The 20,937-nt window shown below is 41.0% G+C and overlaps 1 protein-coding gene across 1 annotated transcript in view; it reads left to right on the forward strand.

Annotated features, from left to right (window-relative positions):
- Positions 1–543: 543 nt before the first annotated feature.
- LOC104514626 (FYVE, RhoGEF and PH domain-containing protein 6-like) overlaps positions 544–20,937 on the forward strand; it is a gene marked incomplete at both ends in the record, with an annotated part of 41,056 nt that continues 20,662 nt past the window's right edge. Inside the window, 3 exon segments of the mRNA XM_010158366.1 lie at positions 544–621; positions 624–3,066; positions 19,493–19,632. Of these exon segments, the coding sequence (XP_010156668.1) occupies positions 544–621; positions 624–3,066; positions 19,493–19,632 (2,661 nt within the window).

The following is a 20,937-nucleotide window of genomic DNA, read 5'->3' on the forward strand; positions in this document are numbered from 1 at the left end:
GGAAAGTACCGACTTGCTACAAATTACTGCATTAACTTCACACCACAGACTCATTTCACTGGACTGATGGTAGTGACATGCAGTTTTACAGCTGGTACAGTAATCCATCTCGATGTTGTTTGAAAAGAAGAGGAAGGGAGGGGGGAATTTTAGGTTACACGTTTCCAAATGCGGTAGGGAAGGGACTGAACTGTCCCGACTGTTTTGTTACCTTCACGGCGTATTGTATGTGAGGCACTTACCTTTAAAAATGGTGGAAATATGGTATTCTAATAGTTGGAACTGCAAAATCAGGCTAATATTTGTTGTTGGTTTTGTTTGGTTTTTTTTCTTTTCCTGAGCACCATACTGGTATCTGAGCAAGGACATACACTTTCATAAAGCTAAACTATTTTTTTAATGAACAATTTATCCATGAAGACTTCCAACACTCCTTGATTGTGCCTGTTTGAGTGAAGAAAGGCAACTAGTAAAAAAGCGGTGGTAGGGAAGGAGGCATGCTTCTAGGAGAAAAATTTATACATACACACTGAGATCCTGTAGATCATGTATTTAAATGTTACAAAACTCCTTATCATACTGTGGTGCGGGTGAAGTTGTTCTGTGCATTAATAGTGACTAAAATCTCTGTTTTCCATCCTTCCTAGAAATTAAGAAGCCACCGGTGGCCCCCAAACCAAAATTTGTGGTAGGACACAAGGCAACGCCTCCACCTGTTGCACCGAAGCCTGATGTTGTACTTTCTGGTGTTATACAAGCAGCAAGGAAAACCAAGCCAGCAATTGCACCAAAACCAAAGGTTCTAAAGAGCTCATCCATTCCAGAAGTTAAACCTCCGTCATCTATACAAAAAAGCACAAAAAGCTTTGAGGAGCCCAGGGGAGATTCCTCTCCAACACTAGACCACTTGAACTATAAAAATGAAGCCTTGGAAGGGAGTAGTGATAACACAGCGTTTATTCTGCCAATGTCGTCTTGCAAATTTGAATGTTTTCATAAACTTGGAAATGGGGAGAACACCTGTAAAACTCAGATCATTTTCGAGCACTTTGAAAACATAGAGAACATCAAAGTCGGTGGAAAGACTGCACCAGCTCTGGGGGATAGTCACAATGAAAAACTGGCCAATAAAAATCAGGTGGTTTTGAAAGCCAGCATTTTGGAAGAGAAACTTAAGGATGTTCTAACTCACAGTGTATTTCCTAACAGCAGTCCTGCGAGGCACAGGTATGCAGACAGACTTCACAAAGGGGATGGCAGCAATTCCAAGAACAATGTTAAAATAGAGTTTATGGAACTTGTACAGTCTTCATCGTCTTCTGAGGTAGCTAAAGGGAAGCAACAAAATACTGACAGTAAGCTCACTGCTGATGAGTTTCAGATGTCTGAAATTTGTCCTAATTTGACTGAAAATAACCACAGTTGCGCTTGCCAGTTGGACCAGGAAACCCTGGAAAATGAACATTTAAGTAGCAATAGCGCATGTTCAGGTGAAATGGGTATGAAAGCAGATGCTGATAAAACCTCTGAAACATCTTCAGTTCTGAGCTCAAAAGTGCTTCCTATCCCTAAGCCAAGAAAGCCACGTGCTGCGTGTCTAGTCCGTCAGGATGGCATAGACAGCACGGGAGAAGGAGCAAAGGCGCTATCTAATTCAGAGAAAGATTCCTTTGGGCTTGTGGAACAAAGCTTTAAAAGGCCAGCAAAAATTAATATCCTTGGACAAAGTGTTTGCTATAACAATAATACAGAAATGCTTCATCCTGAAAAATGTGAGATAACTCAAAGCAGTGCAGACAAAACGCATCAGGTGGAGGAACCTGCTATGGAAGAGTCAACTTCACAAAATCTTTTGCCTCAGTTGTCACACAAAACATCTGATTTGGTGGAAAGTGTTGAATGTTCTTTAGATGCAGACGTGGATGAGATGACAGATGATGCCAATATGCTAGATGCTGTGGATAAAAGGACTAACTTTGTCAGATGTGATATTTTGTCCATGAGTTTGCCAAAACAACTCAAATTAACTGGCAGTCAGCACTCATCTGCTTCCAATAGCCTTCATGTTTCCCCACAAAAAATGGAAGATAAGGAAGTTAAAATAAAGGATGAAAGTTCTCCAAGAATTGTTCCTAAGAAACCACAGAGGCACAGCCTACCAGCTGCTGGCCTGCTGAAAAAAGCTGCATCAGCAGAGCTGGTGGAGAAAAGTTCTTACACCTCCCGTGAGGACAAGTTAAACAGCGTTCTGGAAGGATCTCACTTCAGGCATCCACCTGCCAAGGAGCAAGGTGCACTGTCAACCTGTGACATACCCAAGCGTTCTTCCGAGAAACCCGTCTGGAAGTTACCTCATCCTATTCTTCCATTTTCAGGAAATTCTGAATCGTTAAAAACTGCTAACGTTGCTACTGGCTTCAACCACTTGACTGTTGTGACAAAGCCTAGGGCCAAATCTCTCTCTGCTGTGGACATGGACAGGACAGACAAGCCTTGCAAAGACCATCAGAAAAAAAATAGCTTGAAAAAGTTTCTCAACATGAAACTGTCGGTTTGCTTGATGAAAACTGACTTCCAAAAATTTCTGTCTAAAGGCAGCCAGTCGATGGATAGTGCTATCACTAACCTTTCCACCGGGGACCGGTGTGGAAGTGGTAGCAACCGGAATATAGCAACTGTAGGCAGCGAAAGGAAAGCGAAGTCTGCCAAGGCGTTTTCTGTAGAAATAAGTAGTCCGGCATTACAGAAGAAGAGGCAGAGGAACAGAAGTCAACCTGACATGCGGAGTAACCAGAGGTTGGAGTCTTTAGATGGGCATGTGCTGTTGGGAGAGAACTTGTCACAAATGCATTTGAATTCTGTAACCAGCACTACTGCTCTGGAGTATGAGAACGTGCGTCACTATGAGGAAATACCCGAGTATGAGAACTTGCCTTTTGCCATGAGTGGTGGGAGAAATCTCTGTTTTGAATATCAGAACTCCAGCAGCGTGGAAGACCAGAGCCCTGGCTTCTATGAGGTTGAGGAGCCTTGTGAAGCCACAAGCAGGCGTTTGGGTGTTGGCAGGTAAAATAAAGAGAAAGGGGAAGTTAAACAGCTCCATTGCAACTGTTGCTTGTAAACAGGTTTAGATGGTGACTCGAGAGGCTGTACCCCTGTCATTAAATGCCAGCAGGACAGTTGCTGCTGAATATCTTAATATGCTTTTGGTGTTCTGAAAACTGTTTGCACTTGGTAAAGACTGAAGTGGAAAAATAAGGTAGTTATTCCTCATATATGATAAAAATTTGGGAAGCTAATATATGTGCTTTTCCAGATTCAAAGCAAATCGGATATGGTTAGGTATTTGTATCCAAGAATTGGGGCCTACAAGGAAGCTGGGGGGGACTTTTTACAAGGACCTGTAGTGACAGGACAAGGAGTAACGGGTTTAAATTGAAAGTGGGGAGGGTTAGATTAGATATCAGGAAGAAGTTCTACCCGGAGAGGGTGGTGAGGCACTGGAACAGGGTGCCCAGAAGCTGTGGATTCCCCATCCCTGGAAGTGTTCAAGGCCAGGCTGGATGAGGCTTTGAGCAACCTGGTCTAGTGGAAGGTGTCCCTGCCCATGGCAGGGGGGTTGGAACTAGATGGTCTTCAAGGCCCCTTCCAACACAAACCATTCTGTGATTCTAGAATGCATCGTTCAGAGGCTTGTAGGGGGAATGAATATATTTTTAGATCCATTAATCGATCTTGGAAAAGCAGGCAAGATTTTGGTTATGCAAATTCTTCATCAGGTCTTGAAAGCTTTTCAGATATAGCAGAAGATATTGCCTCTCCCTGAAAATAATGAGTCGTCTGTATCTCCCTGTGCTCCCAGCAAAGGTAGTAGTAGTGCACGAGTCCTGCGTGACTCTCAGATTATTACTGAAAGAGTTTGGTGACTTCAGGTTGCTGCTGTGTATGTTGGCTCAGGAGGTGGTGGAGGCAGATAATATCAGCAGATTCAAAAAGGAATTGGACTGGTTCACAGAAATCATCAAACCATGCTACATGGAGTAGGCAGGAACCGATCTTCTAGTGTCTGTGATACTGTGATGGTGGATGCTGGGAAAAGGAATGGGCCGTAGAGAGTGGCCGGCTCCTGTGTTCTCCTTGAGTAGCATCACTTACTGTGTCTGACAGAGTATGGTAGCAGATGAAGCATTGTTTTGACCCAGTATGGCGTTATTTATTTTCTTAACTTCAGCTTATCTGTTGGTCTGACAGATCCTCAAGACTTATCTCAAACCAGCAATAAGAATTTGAACGAAATATGCAGCCTGTGTAATTCACAGCTGCCAGCAAACTTATTTACACTGTTGAGAGCATATGCATGTTGACAGGAATAAATGAGCTATCTTACAGATAGTCACATGTGACTTCATTTTTCACTGAGAGTTGCTAAGCTTCATTTCATTTTGGATGTGTGTGTAGCAAACACATGCTCCAAAGAATCTGAGTGCTGGCCATATAGGAGGAGACAAATAGTTTAAGGGACATCCCGTGTTGATAGTTGTTTATAGAGTTGATATCCTCAACATTGGACTGTTTGATGGAAAGCATGAAGCCTTATCATGCAAAGTAGAATTTCTGATTACGGGCTTGGTATTGGTATATTTATTCATGTGGTTGTTGAGTATTTTTCTTTTTTACAGTAGGTTGTTTCTTGGTTTTGTCTTGGTACAGTTTAAGTTCCTGACTGAGTGTACGCTTGTGGTTTAAATCTAATCTTTGGGTATCTTTTGGGGGTTTTGCCCATGTTCCCTAAATTGCCTAGGGTTTTGGCAATTAGGGTTTTGCCTAAATGTTCCCTTGAATTGGTTTACCTAAGAAGGGTGAGATCAAATATAAATAAGGATATATTTTATATGTTGATGTGATCTATTTTGGTTTGGGTTGTGGTTCTGGGTCAGGTAAATGTATGTCTGCGCTTCGGGAAAAGGACTGTTTTGTTATATGAAGTATGGTAGGGGTGAGAGTGTGGTTGCTCCTTTAGTGAAATTCTGTAGTTCTCTTACCTGGCTCATTGTGAGGTGTTTGTAGTTACTCCCTCCCCACACAAATCTTCCCCAGTCCCAATGGTGTTTTAAGGGTTTAAATGATCTCTTACACCCTGGCACATCTGCAACTGTAGTTGCACCCTAAGTTGGATGTTCTTGATATGACTGGCTTTGTGTTGTGTTTTTCTTTTAAAAGCACACCATAGGAAACCACATCTAGAACCCTTTATGTGTTTGTTTTAAACTAGATTATGTAGTCAGAAATTACCTTACGAAACAATTAGTGCGTGCAGTTACTTTGGTAAATCTTGGGGAACAAAGAAATCCCTAGGAGAAAAAGGGGCACAATGGCACAGTGATGTCCTGATCTGGATCAGCTGCTGCTGGAAGAGCAGGCAGAGGTATTCTTTTTGGCTCTGGTTTGGGAGGTGTAAGGGTCCTTGCCCAGACAGGGCCAGGCAAGCAGCTGTTCCAGTTTTCCCATCCATTGTTATCTCAGATCCTTTGAAGCTTCTTTATCAATGTCATCTTACCTTTTCTGCATAGTTCTGTAAGAGCCTTTTATAATTTCCTGGGCCAGGTGGTATTATAGAACTGGTTAGAGAAGCAGTGCTGATGCTATTGAAATAATGACTGTGTGTGTTTTCCCCAGCCTGTCAGAACACGCACTTAGCTCTTTTTCATAGATCACGGCACATAAAGCTCCTGTAATGCACTGCTAATGGGGATCTCAAAGCAAATTATCTTATGATTAAAGCCAACATACAAATGAGATTGTTCTTCTGAGAAATTCATAGACGGATTGCCTACACTTCGAGTCATAATAGCACATATGCAGTATATTACGTCTGAGCGCTGGGCTTGCCATTACCAGAAGAGTTTGGTGGTGTCTTTACCTCATGTTACCTTTCTTTTGGGAGGAAGAAATAAAATTTGTATAATGTGCCCAGTGCTTTGTTGGTTACTGAGGAATTTTTTCCTGATCTCTTCTGGTGAAACCAGTATGCTTTTATGGAGAATGGTAATAGCTTCTGACACTTTTATCCTAAATTCATATGCCTTATTTAAATTCAGATACTTTTTTTTTTTGCTTGGGCCTTCCCACAGGGATTTAAATAAAAATGGCGGGCCTGGGTAATTAATGATGGGGTATCAGTTGTCACTTAGCACTTGGAGTTATTTGATGTCACCCTCCCCTCAACTGAAGGTGAACTTGGGTTTGAAAAGAAGAGAAGGAAGGTTCTGATACAGGGTGTGAACCACTGAGGTGAGACAGATGTTGATGGGAGACTCATGGGTTTTACTTGTTTTAAGTAGTTCAGGGGAATATTCTCGATAAAGAAAGCAATGATACTACCTTGGGAGCAGATGATCCGTGTTTTGTTTCCACTGTTGAAAAAGAAATCTCTTGAAACAGTTTTAAAAGTTTGTTTATTTTGTCCTAGTTTACCTGTTTGACTACTAATTGAAAATAGATAATGAAAGACATGGTGTTATTATGAGGACTCTGTAAACAGAGTGAAGAATAGAATATGTGGGATAGAAAATGTGCTGTTAAATGTAAAAAGTTTTAAATATCATCCAGTTGCAGAAAAACTACAGCTGTTTTGTTTTTTGGCAGTTTTGGGGGGTAATTTTTTGTGGGTTTTGGTTTTTTTGTTTGTTTTTTTAGAAAAGAATGGTTCAGGCCTGAAAAGTGACGTGAAAAGTCAGTTCTGCCACAATTTATTTTAATGTTGTCAGAGTGGTTGAAATGGTTCTGTTTTGAAGGAACACTTTTTTTTTTTTAAAGCCTCCTAATGAAAGTGAAATATTTATGCATTAGTTGTCCTCTTTTAAGTGACAAACCTTTATTATGAGGAGGACAACAACAACTTCTTTAAAACCGAAAGTAAAATTTGTCCAGTAATCTAAAGGAACAGTGAAGGTGCCTTGGAACATCTGTCATGCTGCAGAACATAGAAACTTCAACTTTTCAGGGTATCGTGGGGTTTTTTTGGTATTTGCTGCATTGTTCTAGGTAAGAGAATCTTACTTCAGGTTGAGTGACTCCACTCCTTCTCCCTTCAAGGAATAGCATACTGTATTTACTGGCTGCTTTTGACAGTTCTTCAAGATGTTGCAAATGTACATGACTGCTAATTGATTTTGACAAAATTTATAGCTGTGTCATCGTCACTGTGTTTCCAGCTAGGATTTTTCTTTGGAAAGAGCTGGGAGAGACTGCCATGTGACAGTAATTCTTTGAGCTTTTAATGTTGGTTTAATTAAATACTGCTTCCTATTTTCCCCACCCTTGCTTATTTAGAATAATCCATCGGTTTTCCAGAAATGAACATCTCAATGCAAAATGTAAGTTTAGTTTTCCGGACTACATTCTGACTTGGTGACTTGAGTCCCCAGGGGTCAATTAAGTGTCCATGAAAGCCTTCCTGGAATATTGAATTTAGTACTGAAATCTGTGTGCTTAAGCACTTTGCTTTGATACATATTCCTCTTTGATGTATTGGATTTTGTTGGAGTTGAGACGTGCTTCTGATCAGCAGTATTGCACCAGATAAATGCGGCGTTCAGGGATTGGCTACGTTACAGAAGGTGGTTGTTTTTTGTTTTGTTTTGGTTTTTTTTCAATTGCAAAATTCCCATTGAAAAACATCTCAAGCGAAACACTGGATTTATAAAATACTGCAGGGTCAAAATAGTATTTAAAACCAGTTTTCAAACACTTATTCTGAGATTTGAATGCACAAAATACATTTTAGGTATTGAAGGTGATATATTTATACGTTAAAACATTCTTTTTACTGAATTTTATTGAAGGATATAATTTTCTGATTAGTAGAGGCCACGTATATAGATTTTTTTTTTTATTTCATCTGCTTCTTAAAGATGATAATTGATGAGTTTCTGATCTGAAGAAGGCAGGTTCCTTTTCCTCCACCAGCTCTGCAGTCTTGTCCTGTCTTCCAATCTCCCCCTATGTTTCTAACTGGCTTCTGCCACCCTTAGTTTCTCGTTAATTCTTTCTCTGTAATTGTACCTCAGGTTTTAATGGAATAGCTTTGATAATATACCATTTAGGTTTCCTAGCAGGCTTCATTATCTTTGGTCATGTGTTAACACTGGCTTTCTTCTTGTATTCTGCTTCGTTGAGCCTGGCTTTTTCTTTTCGCCTCCCTACCTCACTTTCTCACGTACACGTTGCGCAGCTGGGAGGCTTCTGCCAACTCCAAAGGCTTGTCGGTAAGGAGTGAGTCAGATGGTTCAGATCTCCGCTTCCTGTCCCCCGCGAGGCTGAATGCGAAGCCCGTCTGGCAGTCCCAGCTCTGGTGCCTGGCAGCAGAGAATGGACAAAGCAGTTCTTGGCTACCAGACATAAGGAATACGCTGTCTTGCTGACTTCTCACAATCTGCTTTCTTATGGGCTATGGGGTGTCTAAGCAGGGGCAAAATCAGTGAGAAATGGAAATATTGGTAGCAGTGCTGTTTGGGATTACTGGTGCTCTGACACAGGACTGGGAAAGAATTGGGTGTATGCAGATGGTGGGACCCTCCTCCTGGGGCTGTAACGCCACTCTCGGAGCTCCTCTTTCCTGCGGGTTAGTCAAATCACTGACCTTGGGGCTGGAATTATTCTATCTGGTTTGCAGTGTCAAGTTCATTAGTTTATACTACTAAGGTAGCATGTGAAACTACATGAAAGTCTAGCAGTGATTTTTTTTTTTTTCCCCTCGAAATATATGGGGTGTTCTGGTGGTTGGGTTTTTTTTTTCCTTTCCTTGCAAGAATCTTAATGCAAGCCAGTGTCTCCATGATCTGCTCTTCCAGTAAGAGGAGTTTTCTTTAGTATAGGGGTGGCTTTCAGTTGAACAGCTTTATAGTTTAGTCTGCTATACAACCTGAAATAAAATGCATATATTTTAAGAAGAATATATGCACTCTAGGAAAATACTTGAATCTTATAAAGCAATCTGGGAAGAACACACCAGTCTTTTTTTTTTTTTTTTTCCTCAGAATAAATAGGTATTTTCTTGCTTTAAATGAATCTTGACACGCACTTGTGCAAATGTGTTTGAGATGTGGTGATTTTATCAGATTTGATGTTGGGAGAGATTCTGAGCTCCAATGATCTCCAGTAAGGGAGAGAAAAGAGTTGGAGAACTGCATTTTTCTAATACCAAGCCCGTTATTCTAGTGTACAATCCAGTCTTGAAAAGGTTTGAAAGGTCTTATGAAACGAAAACAGTTCTGAAGCTCTCCAAGACTGTCTTGAAAGAGAATTTTTGTGTTTGGTATTTCTTCCATCCCTCTTTTCAAGGCTCCCTGTTGATTTTGGTAAAAAAAGAGGTGGATGAAGCAGGTTGATGTGGACGCAGCGCACAGGTAAAGTTTTGGCAAAGTTGGAGGTGCAATAACAAAAGACTTCTAATTTATCGGAAGGTATTACAAGTACTACATAAAAATAGAAGTTGTTTAAGTTCTTGATGTTATCTTTTTACTGAGTGTAGCTGGGGCTGGGTGTGTTTGAGTATGAGGGGGAGTGAGTTGGCAGTGGCAGCAGCAATGAGGCGGGCACTGCTGGACCGTGCTGCCCGGCTGCTGGGCAAGTCCTTCCACCACTCTCCAAAAGGCTTGGTAGTTACTTTTGTCACTGTCCTGCAGAGTCTAGATAATTATGGCGTGTTAATCTTGAAACCGTTGCAGTCTGTATGTATGAAAAGAACTATTTTGAGTGTAAAGGCAACGTTTGTTACAATCCAAACAACAAACTGCACTGTCCTTTGCTTCCCACCGAAGGAGGCCTCACCGCAGATGGCTGAAGTGCCTGACTGTGCTATTCCTATCGATCCCGCTGGTACAATACAAGGATGTCCTCATCCTTCCTCCTGCTGACGTTGCCTCAGCTAGGCGTGTCAGCTCTCACCTTCAGCCAAAGGGCTGCTTAGTGTGAACCTGGAGTAAGCAAAGCAGCACATTAAAAACCTTGTGTCCCTTAGCCTCCTTCCTAACACCCTGTCTGTGGGTAACAGGAGCTCAGGTGTCACACGCATTCCTGAACTAATCTCCAAAGATTTATCTTTTTCTTTGCTCTTTTATTCCCTGTGTTTTTTCCTTATTTTGTCATTCATTATATGCATTTCCTTTTCCTTAGGATGGGGGAAAACTAACTTAGCGTTGCATATTTGTCACCTGATGTTGGCTTTCCTTCCCCTGCCTCCAACAGGCGTGCTCTGTCTCCAGTTGCCAACCGTGGTATAAACTGCAGGTTAACAAAATGTAGCTCCAGAGAGGATCTCTGGTGTAGAATGGAGAGTCAAATGTGACATGAGAATTGATGAAAGACCCATTTATATGCTCAACAACAGCCTTTTCCGGTGGGTTATTTTCAGCGTTGGCTCAGGAAATGTGTTTGTGAAGCTCCGTGGTACTCCAGTTTGTATGGTGATATTTTAACTGCAGCAAGGTCTAATGTAATTGTATATGTAAAACAGTAAGTTTTTTTGGAGGGACATAAAATAAGTCTTGGGAAAGAAAGCAAGCAAAATTTTAGCTTCAGTTTTTATTTAAATGCCAACAGTGATGTTAATATGCCTCATTTACCCAACATTTATATTTGATCCTGTTAAAGATGTTTTAATGAATAGACTTACAAAACTATGCAGCTATGTTGTTTCAATGCACTGTACAAATTTAGATTAAAGAATGCAGGTTTTGGTTTAGATGCTAGAATACAAGAAGTTTCTTTTAAAAATATTGTTTACACAAGTTTTAATTTTCTTTAAAATATCTTTGTGCTTATGAAAAACTGCTCCACTCAAGCAGAAGTGGACTAAAAAAATCTTTAGGATGCATGTAAATAACTAAAAGGAATTTTTATCAAAACTGCCATTTTGATAGCTACAACCTGAGCTTTATGACTCAGTGATTTCAACTGCACAGGGTTCAGTTGATTTGTTTGTTTTGTTTTGTTTTCCCACTGTGATGTTCCTGGGGGTCCGATGTTCTGTACTGATAGCAAGATGAGCTGTGCTTCGAAAAAGTGTCTAAATCTCATTCTTTTTACGATCTGTGCGAAAGATTAGAGGAAGAGAACACAAGTCCAGTCTTGTAGACAGCTCAATTATTGTAGCTAGCAAGTGTGGGTTTCAACCAAACTATTTCACCCTCTGTTTTTCGGCAGGCTACCCAGGCAGCTGTGTCAGCTCCTGTGCACGCAGACGGTTGTGTGTTTAAGTCACTCCATTTTTATTTTAAATCTAAGTGACTACCTTTTGAGTATTCTTCTACTTAGCTTTCTTTGGTCATCTTCTAGGTATCTGACAAGTGAAAAACGAAGTGCAATAGGTTGTGCGTAATTTCTAAACTGAACGAGCAACTTTTTCAAGAGAGGTATTACAGCCCTGATTTCAGGGCTAGTGTCACCAAATACAGGCATAAAAATAATGTTCAGTCAGTATAGAAGGTATTTAGGGCCTTGCATTAACTTTGATCTCAGTGGAGATGAAGTAGTTGAACATTAGAGTGTCATGGTAGCTCTGGCAAGGTAAAGTCAGTTTTGTTTGAAAAGGGTATTAATAAGAGATTTGGTTCTTACTTGGCCTAAGTTTTCCCTTTTCTATTTGATGCATTTGGTTTGAGATTTTTGACACATTTTGTTAGTTTTCTAGAAGTCAATTCAGTGTGTGGTGGAGTTGTGTTGGTGGTTTTTCCTTTTTTATATGACTGGAAGATAAAAATGTTATTTTTCTGCTGATCCTGTTGTCCTTTCCCAATAGACATTCTCCCACTAGGATCTGTTTTGTCACTTGAGAAGAGTGAGAATAGCAGGTTGTGATTCTAAATGAGCACTGTGTTTTGGTGGTCCTGTTTTACATTGCTTGTTTTCACTTGAATGCCAGGAGTTCTTTCCAAAAGTCTTGGCTGCGAGCATTGTTGATGTGCAACTCTCCCTATAAAGTGGGAAAAGAGAATTAAGAAGGGAGGGCAAAAAGCTGTAAATTCTGCAAAGACTTCCCGCTTTACCTACCCTGGGAGTCGGGTAATCCCTTATAGCTTTGGGTGGAGACAGGAAGAATTGATGAAGTGACTCCTTCCCCTGTACAAGGCAAGGATTTAAATCCCTGGGGTTTGCTGCAGTGTTTAACTTTCCAGTACCAATGCTGAGGACCCTGTCCCCTTGTATTGTCTCAGGTTGTATTCTGCTACATTGGCATCATCTCCTTTTGGCATTTTGCTGGGGCTTCCCCAGGGAAGGCAGGGCAATGGGACCTGTCCCTCCCGCCTGTCACAAGGGCGGCTGTGCCGCACTGTCGGGAGCTGGAATGGTGCGTTGCGGGCGCTGTTTTTCTCGAAGACGTTTAATACTAAGACGTCTCTCTCTTTTTCTTTCTTTAAATGTGACTTTTCTGTGGTGGGTGTGGAAACATCTGAGGCATGCGTGTGTGTTTATGTTGAGCTTTCCAAGGAATTGAGGAATTGTCAACAAATGGTCTCGCTGAAGATGGCTCCCGTGAGCATGGGAGGCTGCCTGCGGCGAGAGCGGTCCTTGGGCGCCGCTGGCCGCGGGAACTTACGTTTCCAAATCGCAGCTAAATATGGAGATCATCTGAGAGCTGTTTGCACCTTTTTCAAACCGTGCTTTTTAAAATCATGCAGCGAAGTAAGCATGCCACTGTGCTGATCATAATATGCCTGATGTAGGGTGACTGACAGAATGGATTGCTTAAAAAAAAAGTAGAGAGTTTATTAAGCATGACAAATGCCTTGCTTATTTTTGCTTAGAATGAGAGTCAGATTTTTTTTTTTTCTTCTTCTTGAGGAAAGAAATAAGCACTGTTTTGGCCTCCGGATAACATACATTGAACTAAATGCTGCTGGCGGCTAACGCTGGGGTAACGGTTCCAGCAAGTCAGGTGTGCTGTTTGCAGCATGCTCAGCCAAGTATAGAAGAAGCTGCCAGTGGCATGATCTAACAGGCTAAATGTGGTGGCAGCTCTCAGCAGTGTTTGTGATATCCTCTTTGCCCAGAAAACCAGGTGTGAGCAGGGAGTGCTGGAGGTAAAGGCCGGGACAAAGAGGGTAGTGCCTTGTGTTTCCCTTGGCAGGAGCGAACTGCCGATGTTCCCACCTGGTCTCTCTCTTCAGCCAGCCCTTTGCCCGGGAGGCAGCAGACAGCTTTCGAAGTACAAGCGACTCTGAACCAAACCCCATTTTAAATAGATTGTCTTGAGCTTCTCTTTTGAAGGTGTTATCACAGTCATCAAGGATCCTGACTTCCTATAAAATACGTAGATGCTTTTGCATGTGTACACTACATACAATATTGCTTAAAATAAATGTTTGAATTCTTAAAATCTTTTAATTGCAATTTCAAAAAGCAACCTGACGTGCACAGAACAATTTTCCGTTAGTGTTGCTTGACTGGCTGCAGGTTGTTTCTGTTCTCTAGCTGAGTTTCTTGAGGAGTGTTTATGTTTGTAATTGTACCCTGAAGTTTCCTGGCCAGCCCAGAGAGAATATAGCACAACAGTTACAAGTGATGCAAACAATTGTGGATTAATTGGGCTAGTTTGTTTGCTTCTTGTTTTGTAGTGCCTTTTCAAAAAGACTGTTGTAGAGGTCTGTGTCACCTACAGAAAGGTAGTTTGCAAAAAGAACTAATGTATCTCATAGGTGCCATCTGTTCAGGTGGTTTAAAAAATACAAATAAAAGGGAGATCGAGATTAACTGCCTGCTATGTTTCTTAGCATCAGACCAATAAAATCTTGTGGTCTCTTGCCTTTTTTCTTGGTATTAGTCCTAATGATATGAAGAAAATCCTGGAGTTGTCACTGCAGAAGAACAAATGGCACAACTTTAAAGCTATTGTATGAAGTCTTACTTGAGAGGACACCTTGCTATCTCTCTCTCGCTGTGAAAACCCACTATTTTTGGCAGAGAAGTGGAAGCCCAAGTAGCTTGGCTGCAATGAGGCAACCAGTCCCCAGTGCTGGCAGCGAAGCCAGCACTCTGAGAGCCCCAGCGGTGCCCACTGGCCTTTCACATGCTGTCCACCACACCTAGGGAGGAGAGACGTGATCTCGACCACAGCCCTTTCCATCTCTGCATCTGCCATTGAACCAGAGAGCTGACTGATGCTGTAGGAATAACTCTGATAAGTAAGCCACCTGGTCCAGGCTGCATTCATGCTCATTTGCTGGTTAATGGTTTGGTATGTCTGAAGGAGAAATGAAAAGTAGAGGGACATGAAGAGTAGGATGAGGGAGGGGATTTTTTAGCTATAATGGTAGACAGTCACTGTTACTCAGAGAATTTGAAGTTTAAATGAATAGTTGAATATGATGGGTTAGGGTCCGCGTGCATCTGGAGCAATATTGAGCTCATCTTTATGATTTCCAAGAGTTTGCAAAAGGAATTGTGCTGGTGTTGGCTTCTTCAGGATGGTTGTGGAGCTGAGGTATTGCAGCAAGACGTAACTCATATGAAAAGTACATTAATTGATAGCTTTGTCATTCTTGCTGATTACTAATCGCATCATGTATTTTCTTAAAACTTCTACTGGAGCTCACTGGTGAACTTGGTTAGTATTCATTATTATCTTTTGTATTTTGCCAAATATGCTTGCTTTCTAGAACTGATTTCCTTTTTTCCAAAAACCTGCAGTAAATAAATATTATGAACTTAGAAAATTCTGAATTTAGATAGAACCTAATAGAAAAGATACCATAGAACATTTTTTCCCTTTTTCTTCTTTTTAAATCTTTAAGTTTTATCCTTGCGGCTTCCCAGAAGCGTACAACTGGGATCCTGTAAGGGGATCAGTCAGTGAGGTTTGCTGCCTTACCTACAGCTATTACAAGTATGAGGCACTGTGAAAAAATGTAACAGCCTTATCAGGTATTGTCTCCACAGAGAGAGCCAATGTGCTTTTATGTCTTTAAAAACAACAACAACAAATTTATTGAAATTGATTGCAGGGACTGGCGATATTAAAAACTGAACATGGATGAACAGCAGCAGGAGTTCTTGCCTTTCTGGAGGAAAGTGAAATGCAAGCAGCTGTGAAAGGATTGTGAAATGCTCTAACAATACAAAAATTATTTGAGATTAAATACTATAGCAGGCTATGCTTATTGTTTTTCTGATGATTTGATGTGTATGTTTTAGTTGAGAAGGAAGTTCACTTTGTGTAATTTTGCCTGTATGTTGAAGGCTTTCTTTAAAAAAAATAAACAAACAAAAACACCCACAAAAACCAGCCATTAAATACTGGAGGAAGAGACAGAAGAGCGATAAAGATGCTGGGATGATCCTGCAAAAAGCAGAGTAGAACAGACACTCCTTTTAAAAGAACAAAAGGATGAGGAAATAATTTAGCAGTGTGTTGTGTGCAAGCTTCTGTTCATTCAGCATTCCTACATATTTTTGATTACTTACTAGAAGTAGAAAAATACCTCTAAAAATAATGAAGATCAGAAACGTGTGTACAGCAGCAGCGTGGATTGGTCTATTTTAAGAAATACTTTGGAGCTGTAGAAACTTGCTTTACAGTATTTATGGTGATGCTAACACATGAAGTAGTCCCAATGTACTACAAAATACTGAATGTTGGGGCATTGCATGGCAGAGAATCTCTGATTCACCCCAGTCAAGCTTAAAATACTAATCGCCTTCTAAATCAGTGGGGAACCAAAACTGAAATGTTAATTATGAGTTCAGGCTACGGTGTCTTCTGCAGTGTCTAAATCAACAGTGCCTGAAAGAGCACTTGCTTGGAGCTTCCATAATAATACAAATAAACTAGTCTTGGTCGTCTTTTGAAGACAGCAAGGTATGGGGGGGTGTTATGCTGATTAGGGTAGGAATTATTTTTCTGGCTGGAATTGCTTGATAACAGTTCTTCAGTTTTGACAGTTTATCTTGCTGACTAGGACTGGAATGTTTGGGGTTTTTTTTTTTTCCTTAATATTTTACTATCTCATTAGGAGAATATAGCACAATGTATGTGCTGCATCCCATAAACTGCTCCATTCCAAGGCAAATTAACACTCCCTTAATTTTATGTGTCAACTGAAAAAGCCCCACATCTATATTTAGGTATCTTGCTCACAAGATATGGCAAGATTTTCTTACTCAGTGGGCAGCAGGGTGAGCTGGCAGTGATGGTGTTTCACATGACTGATAATGCAGAAGTTTCTCTTGGTAGTGCTGGGGGTAGGACAGAGAATCATGATGAAGAGGGAACAAGATAGAGAGGGTTCACAGTATTCCCCAAATACCTATCAGAAGAGCTGCTTAAAAATAGCCACTACTGCAAGCCTGTGGTATTTTGGAAAAAGGGAATTGATATGTGGTAGCAAAAATTCTGTTTATTTAAAGATTTGCTACTATTTCCAAACTCATTTAAAGGCTACAAGGGATTTCAGTTTGTCCAGAGATAACTTGAAGAGAGCCATAGACTTACGTTATAGATGGCTTCAGAGGTAAAAGTACAGAAAGAGTAAATACAAAACTGCTTTCTGTTTCAACAAGAAACCCCATAGTATTTATGATGAAAGGTTAGGGCAGAAGGTGCAAGGAGAGTCGCGTGTTCTCCACACTTGGCCGATAGAGGTAGATCAACACTGTGACTTTGTCACCATCTTCTCTGGAGAAGAGGAAACAATAGATACACCAGATAACCATATCCCCATGGATACAGTATCCCATCCTATTCCTGAACTGGTGACTTGTGTGAATCTGGAAAATGGCTGGGTGTGAACTCTCCTCTGGTCCGTAATCATCTAATCACAGGAAGAATAAAATACACACACTATGTGACTCTCATCTGTGGATGCTTAGTAATCATCCTAAATCATCCAGTAGTTAATTATTAAAAACTTTTAGTAGTTTTTTACTGAAACTATTAAATAAGCCTATTCTTCACCCAGCACTGGCCAACTAGTTTGATCTTCCTCCTTCAGTGGTGACGGGGTTATGTTTGTGAGTGCAGAATACAGCCTCACCTAGAAATAGCTTGTTTCTGACTTAAAAAAGGGCAGGTTTTCTAAAATTTCGACTGTTAGCACTGTTGCCCTGTAATGTTTAAATGGAAGATGATAGGAAAATCTGGGAGTAGGCATCCTGTAGAACATATGTAGGCAAAAATCCTGTGGTTTCACAGGTGGGAAAATGTTTTCTTGCTGGGAAGGAATCCTAGTTAAAGGAAATTAAAGCAGCAGTTAAAACAAATATTAAAGAGACAAGGGGAAAAATGTACATTAACAAAAGTAAATGTTAAAGAATAAGGGACTAAAAAATGAATTCCAGTTTGGTTTAGAGGTAAAGCTACATTTTGCAGTGGGAAAAATAAAATCTCAGATCAGATGTAGATTCAGTGCCAGATGTGGATGGTAAAACTAAGTAATATAGTAAAGGAAGGAGTAGAAGTCGTTATTTCTGTTGTAGACTTAAAATAAAGTAGGGGGTTATATATATCTACCTCATGACAACTGCCTTTATTTCATCTGCAGTATTACATCTATAAAATAGAAGGATATGAGGTGGCATCTGCTAAAATAAACATTCTTGAGCAACAGGTGGCTGTGAATTAGATAAACTAGACAAGGAGTTTTCAGAACTGCTGAAGTTAACAAGTAACTGCCGAAATCTCAGTGTCCTGCTAGGGCACTTCCGAAGGAAGCCCCAGTGAAAAGCTGCTTTTTCACCTTGCTGAAGCTCATGGAGGCTCTGTGGGAGCCATTCCAGGCGTACTCCCTGCACTGTTGTCAGCGCTTGTCTCCCCGCTGGGCGCTTTTCTTTCTGTGTGAAGTTGGTAATTTCCAAACTGAAATAACAGGGTGTCTCTGTGGGTGCTGCTGTCTCGGCTCAGGGTCCCATTTGAACTCGGTGATAAGCTTGCAATCTCTTTCCTCCCCCCACCCCATTCAGTTCTGGGAGACAGCAGCTGCTTGTGTGTTTCCTCAGTCGTTCCTGTGTCGCCTTAATAGAACCAAGCCGTTTTAATCTCTTTTACATCTTTGTGGCTGAACAAGGCCTGTCCATTGGCCAACTTACCTTGTCCTCATCTCGAGATATATTTCCATTTATGATCAGCATTTGTGTGTTGTTTTGTTTGTTGGCTTGTGGGTGTGTTTGGGTTTTTTAATACCTCTACCGTGAATACTGAATAATCAACACCTTGCTCTGACCAGTGGCACATCCTCACACAGCTGGTGTCCTTCCTTCTGCCCTTCATGTTACCGACAGCCCCTTCCCATGGGATCCATGCTGACAGGTTTTCTCCCTGGTAACTATCACATTTGGAGGCCGTCTGAAGAGCTGCCCTCCATCTCTGCTTTCTTGGGATTCAAGGTTAGGAAAAGAACAGATCAGTCCTAACCATCCCTTTTGTAGGGAAGTAGAGGTCAGCTGTATGGAGAATTGTGTAGCCCTGACATATGTTGGCTGCCCAAAATCAGGTGTTGATCAGCACAGTGAGATCCTGCTGGCTCTAACAGCTTGGGGGCAAGGGTTTCTGGATTTGCTTTTTGTTTTGTAGGGTCTCTAATCACTTTTGACTCCTGTCACAGTAAGCCTGTGGCATCCCAGCATCTTTTTGCAGGCCTTGAACACAGATTATGTGAATTTAGATACAGCTTTAGTGTAATGGATAATTATGAGATATTTTTAAGGATTAAAAGTAGGAACCCAGTGACTTGCTGTGTTTCTATGTAAATCTACCAAAACTTCAGGCTGTTTCCTCTAGTCTCTGTTTTCTTCTTTATCTTTCCTTACCTCCTTTTTTCATTTTCTTCTAGAATTGCATTTCTTAAATCTCTACTGAAGTTGTCAAGGCTAGTTAGGGGGAGAAGATTGTGTGCCTGTCTCATGCAATTTCTGTATTGCAAATACGGCTGAAGCTAATGAAAAGGGACCTCTATAATCATTGTACAGCAGCAGAACAAGGTTATATGTTATAGCTTTGACAGCTACCTGGAAGGTATCTATCTCTGGGGGACGGGAGTTTTTAATCACAAAGATTCTGCTTTTTTTTTTTTTTATAACTGTTCTGTCCAACAGTTCTTAAATATTGCCATCCCTGATGCAGTTTAGTGTATGCATTGAGAAACAACTCCGTATACATGCGTCTAAAATTTCAGACAAGAAGCTCTAGGCTGAGTATAGCAGATCTCGACAAGTCCCACTGCTATGAGATAGAGGAGAGCAAAACCTCTGTGATCTTTCTTTATCCTTCTGGCACGTGGTACAAATATTGCACATAGCAATAAGGGACTAGATTTATCAAACTTTGCTGTCAGGCAAACTGATTGACAAGAATAGCATACATACTCCAAAGGTATTGTGGTTTTTGCTCGCTGCCGGCGAGCATTGTTCTATACCAGTGTAGATAAAACATTGCAAGTATGGTATGTTTATTGATGTATGGTATGTTTATTGATGTATGGTATGTATATTTCAATTTTAGGTCCTTGGAAGAACACCATGATCATCCTAGCATGGTAATGGGAGATCTTCAGTCAGATGAAGAAGATATTATGAACAGTTCTGATGAAGATGATGACACAAATTCTGATTCCAGCAAAGGGGAGCCTGATCCTCAAGAACATAAACAGGTATGTTTTTATCTCTATGTTCTGAAGCTATTCTTCACTCTTGTACTAGTTTGTAAGTTGTAACTTCGTGAGATATTTTCAAATAAAAGGCATTGAGTCAACATAATTTTATATATTTCTTTTCATTGTTCTTATTGTTTAGTGGGGTTATTTTTCTAAAAATTTAATATGTGTATGTTAGGCTGATATCGACGTCAGGTTTAGAAATATTCCTCTAGAAAGTTTTTGTTGCCTGGCATATTTGTTCTTTCACTGAGTCATGGACAACGTAGACCTGCCTACCATGCCTCTCTAATAGAGCTACGTGCACAGATGTATATTGAGAGATTTTCAGTGTTGAGACTCATAAATACCTTTTAACGAGGCTGTCTGTGCCTCACAGTTGCTCGAGTGTGCCGTGTCTCTTGTGCACTGAACATTTAAAATCAACCTTTGATTTGTCAGACCTGGTGAGGCCCAAGGAAAGGAGCCAGGTGAACGTTGCAAGGTCTGAGAAGGTCCTTCTGAAAGAATCTCTTGGAAGCTGTAGTTTTGCCTGTGTAGTCCTATTTCATGGGTCTCGGCTATGCAGCAAAGGCTGTGTCCCAGTAATCATTTCTGTGCAGCTTTCTTGCGTTTGTAGGTTCCGCATACTAACCTGCCAAATCATGCTTGGTGCACAGAGGACAGATGAGTGAACCTTTTCTTCCTTTTCAGTGGCCTGAAACACAAGGGGCTCAACATGCCTTTCAGCATTTCAGTTCCTTAATTTACTCCTTGGTGCTGAGGAGAGGCTATCGGTGTGTCGGCGAGAGACCTGTCATTGTAGGGTTGCAGAGCCACCTCTACGGCTCTTGGAGGAGCGTAAGCCACACTTGACTGTTGGGTTGAGGTCTGACCTGCTAGCTTCTGTGATTCCCGGCTTGGAATGATTTCCCCTATTTTAATCTTAGTTCCTCTTCAGATGAGGATCAGGAAGACAGCGCTAACTACTTAGAATGAAATGAAGTTCTGGGGGTCCTATCCCTCTTCTTGGGGATACCCCTTTACTGCTCAGTCCTGGACACCTGGACGCAGCCTGTCTGCAGAACAGTGGCTCTCCTCAGCGCTGATCCTGGCAGCTCTGTGTCCTTTGATAGTAGTTATATTTGCTTCCTTTCCTTTCTTTAAAAATGAATAATAATAAAAATAAAATAAAAAAACCCCAAACCCAACAACACCAAAAATGGCAATGAGACTTTTTAGTCCTGGAAGAGACAGTGATGTGTCAGACCTGAATGTTTTTTAACCATACCTTCTGAGTGGAGTATGTTGGAGG

Source organism: Eurypyga helias, unplaced genomic scaffold (assembly GCF_000690775.1).
Source record: "Eurypyga helias isolate BGI_N326 unplaced genomic scaffold, ASM69077v1 scaffold29780, whole genome shotgun sequence".
Lineage (NCBI taxonomy): Eukaryota > Metazoa > Chordata > Aves > Eurypygiformes > Eurypygidae > Eurypyga > Eurypyga helias.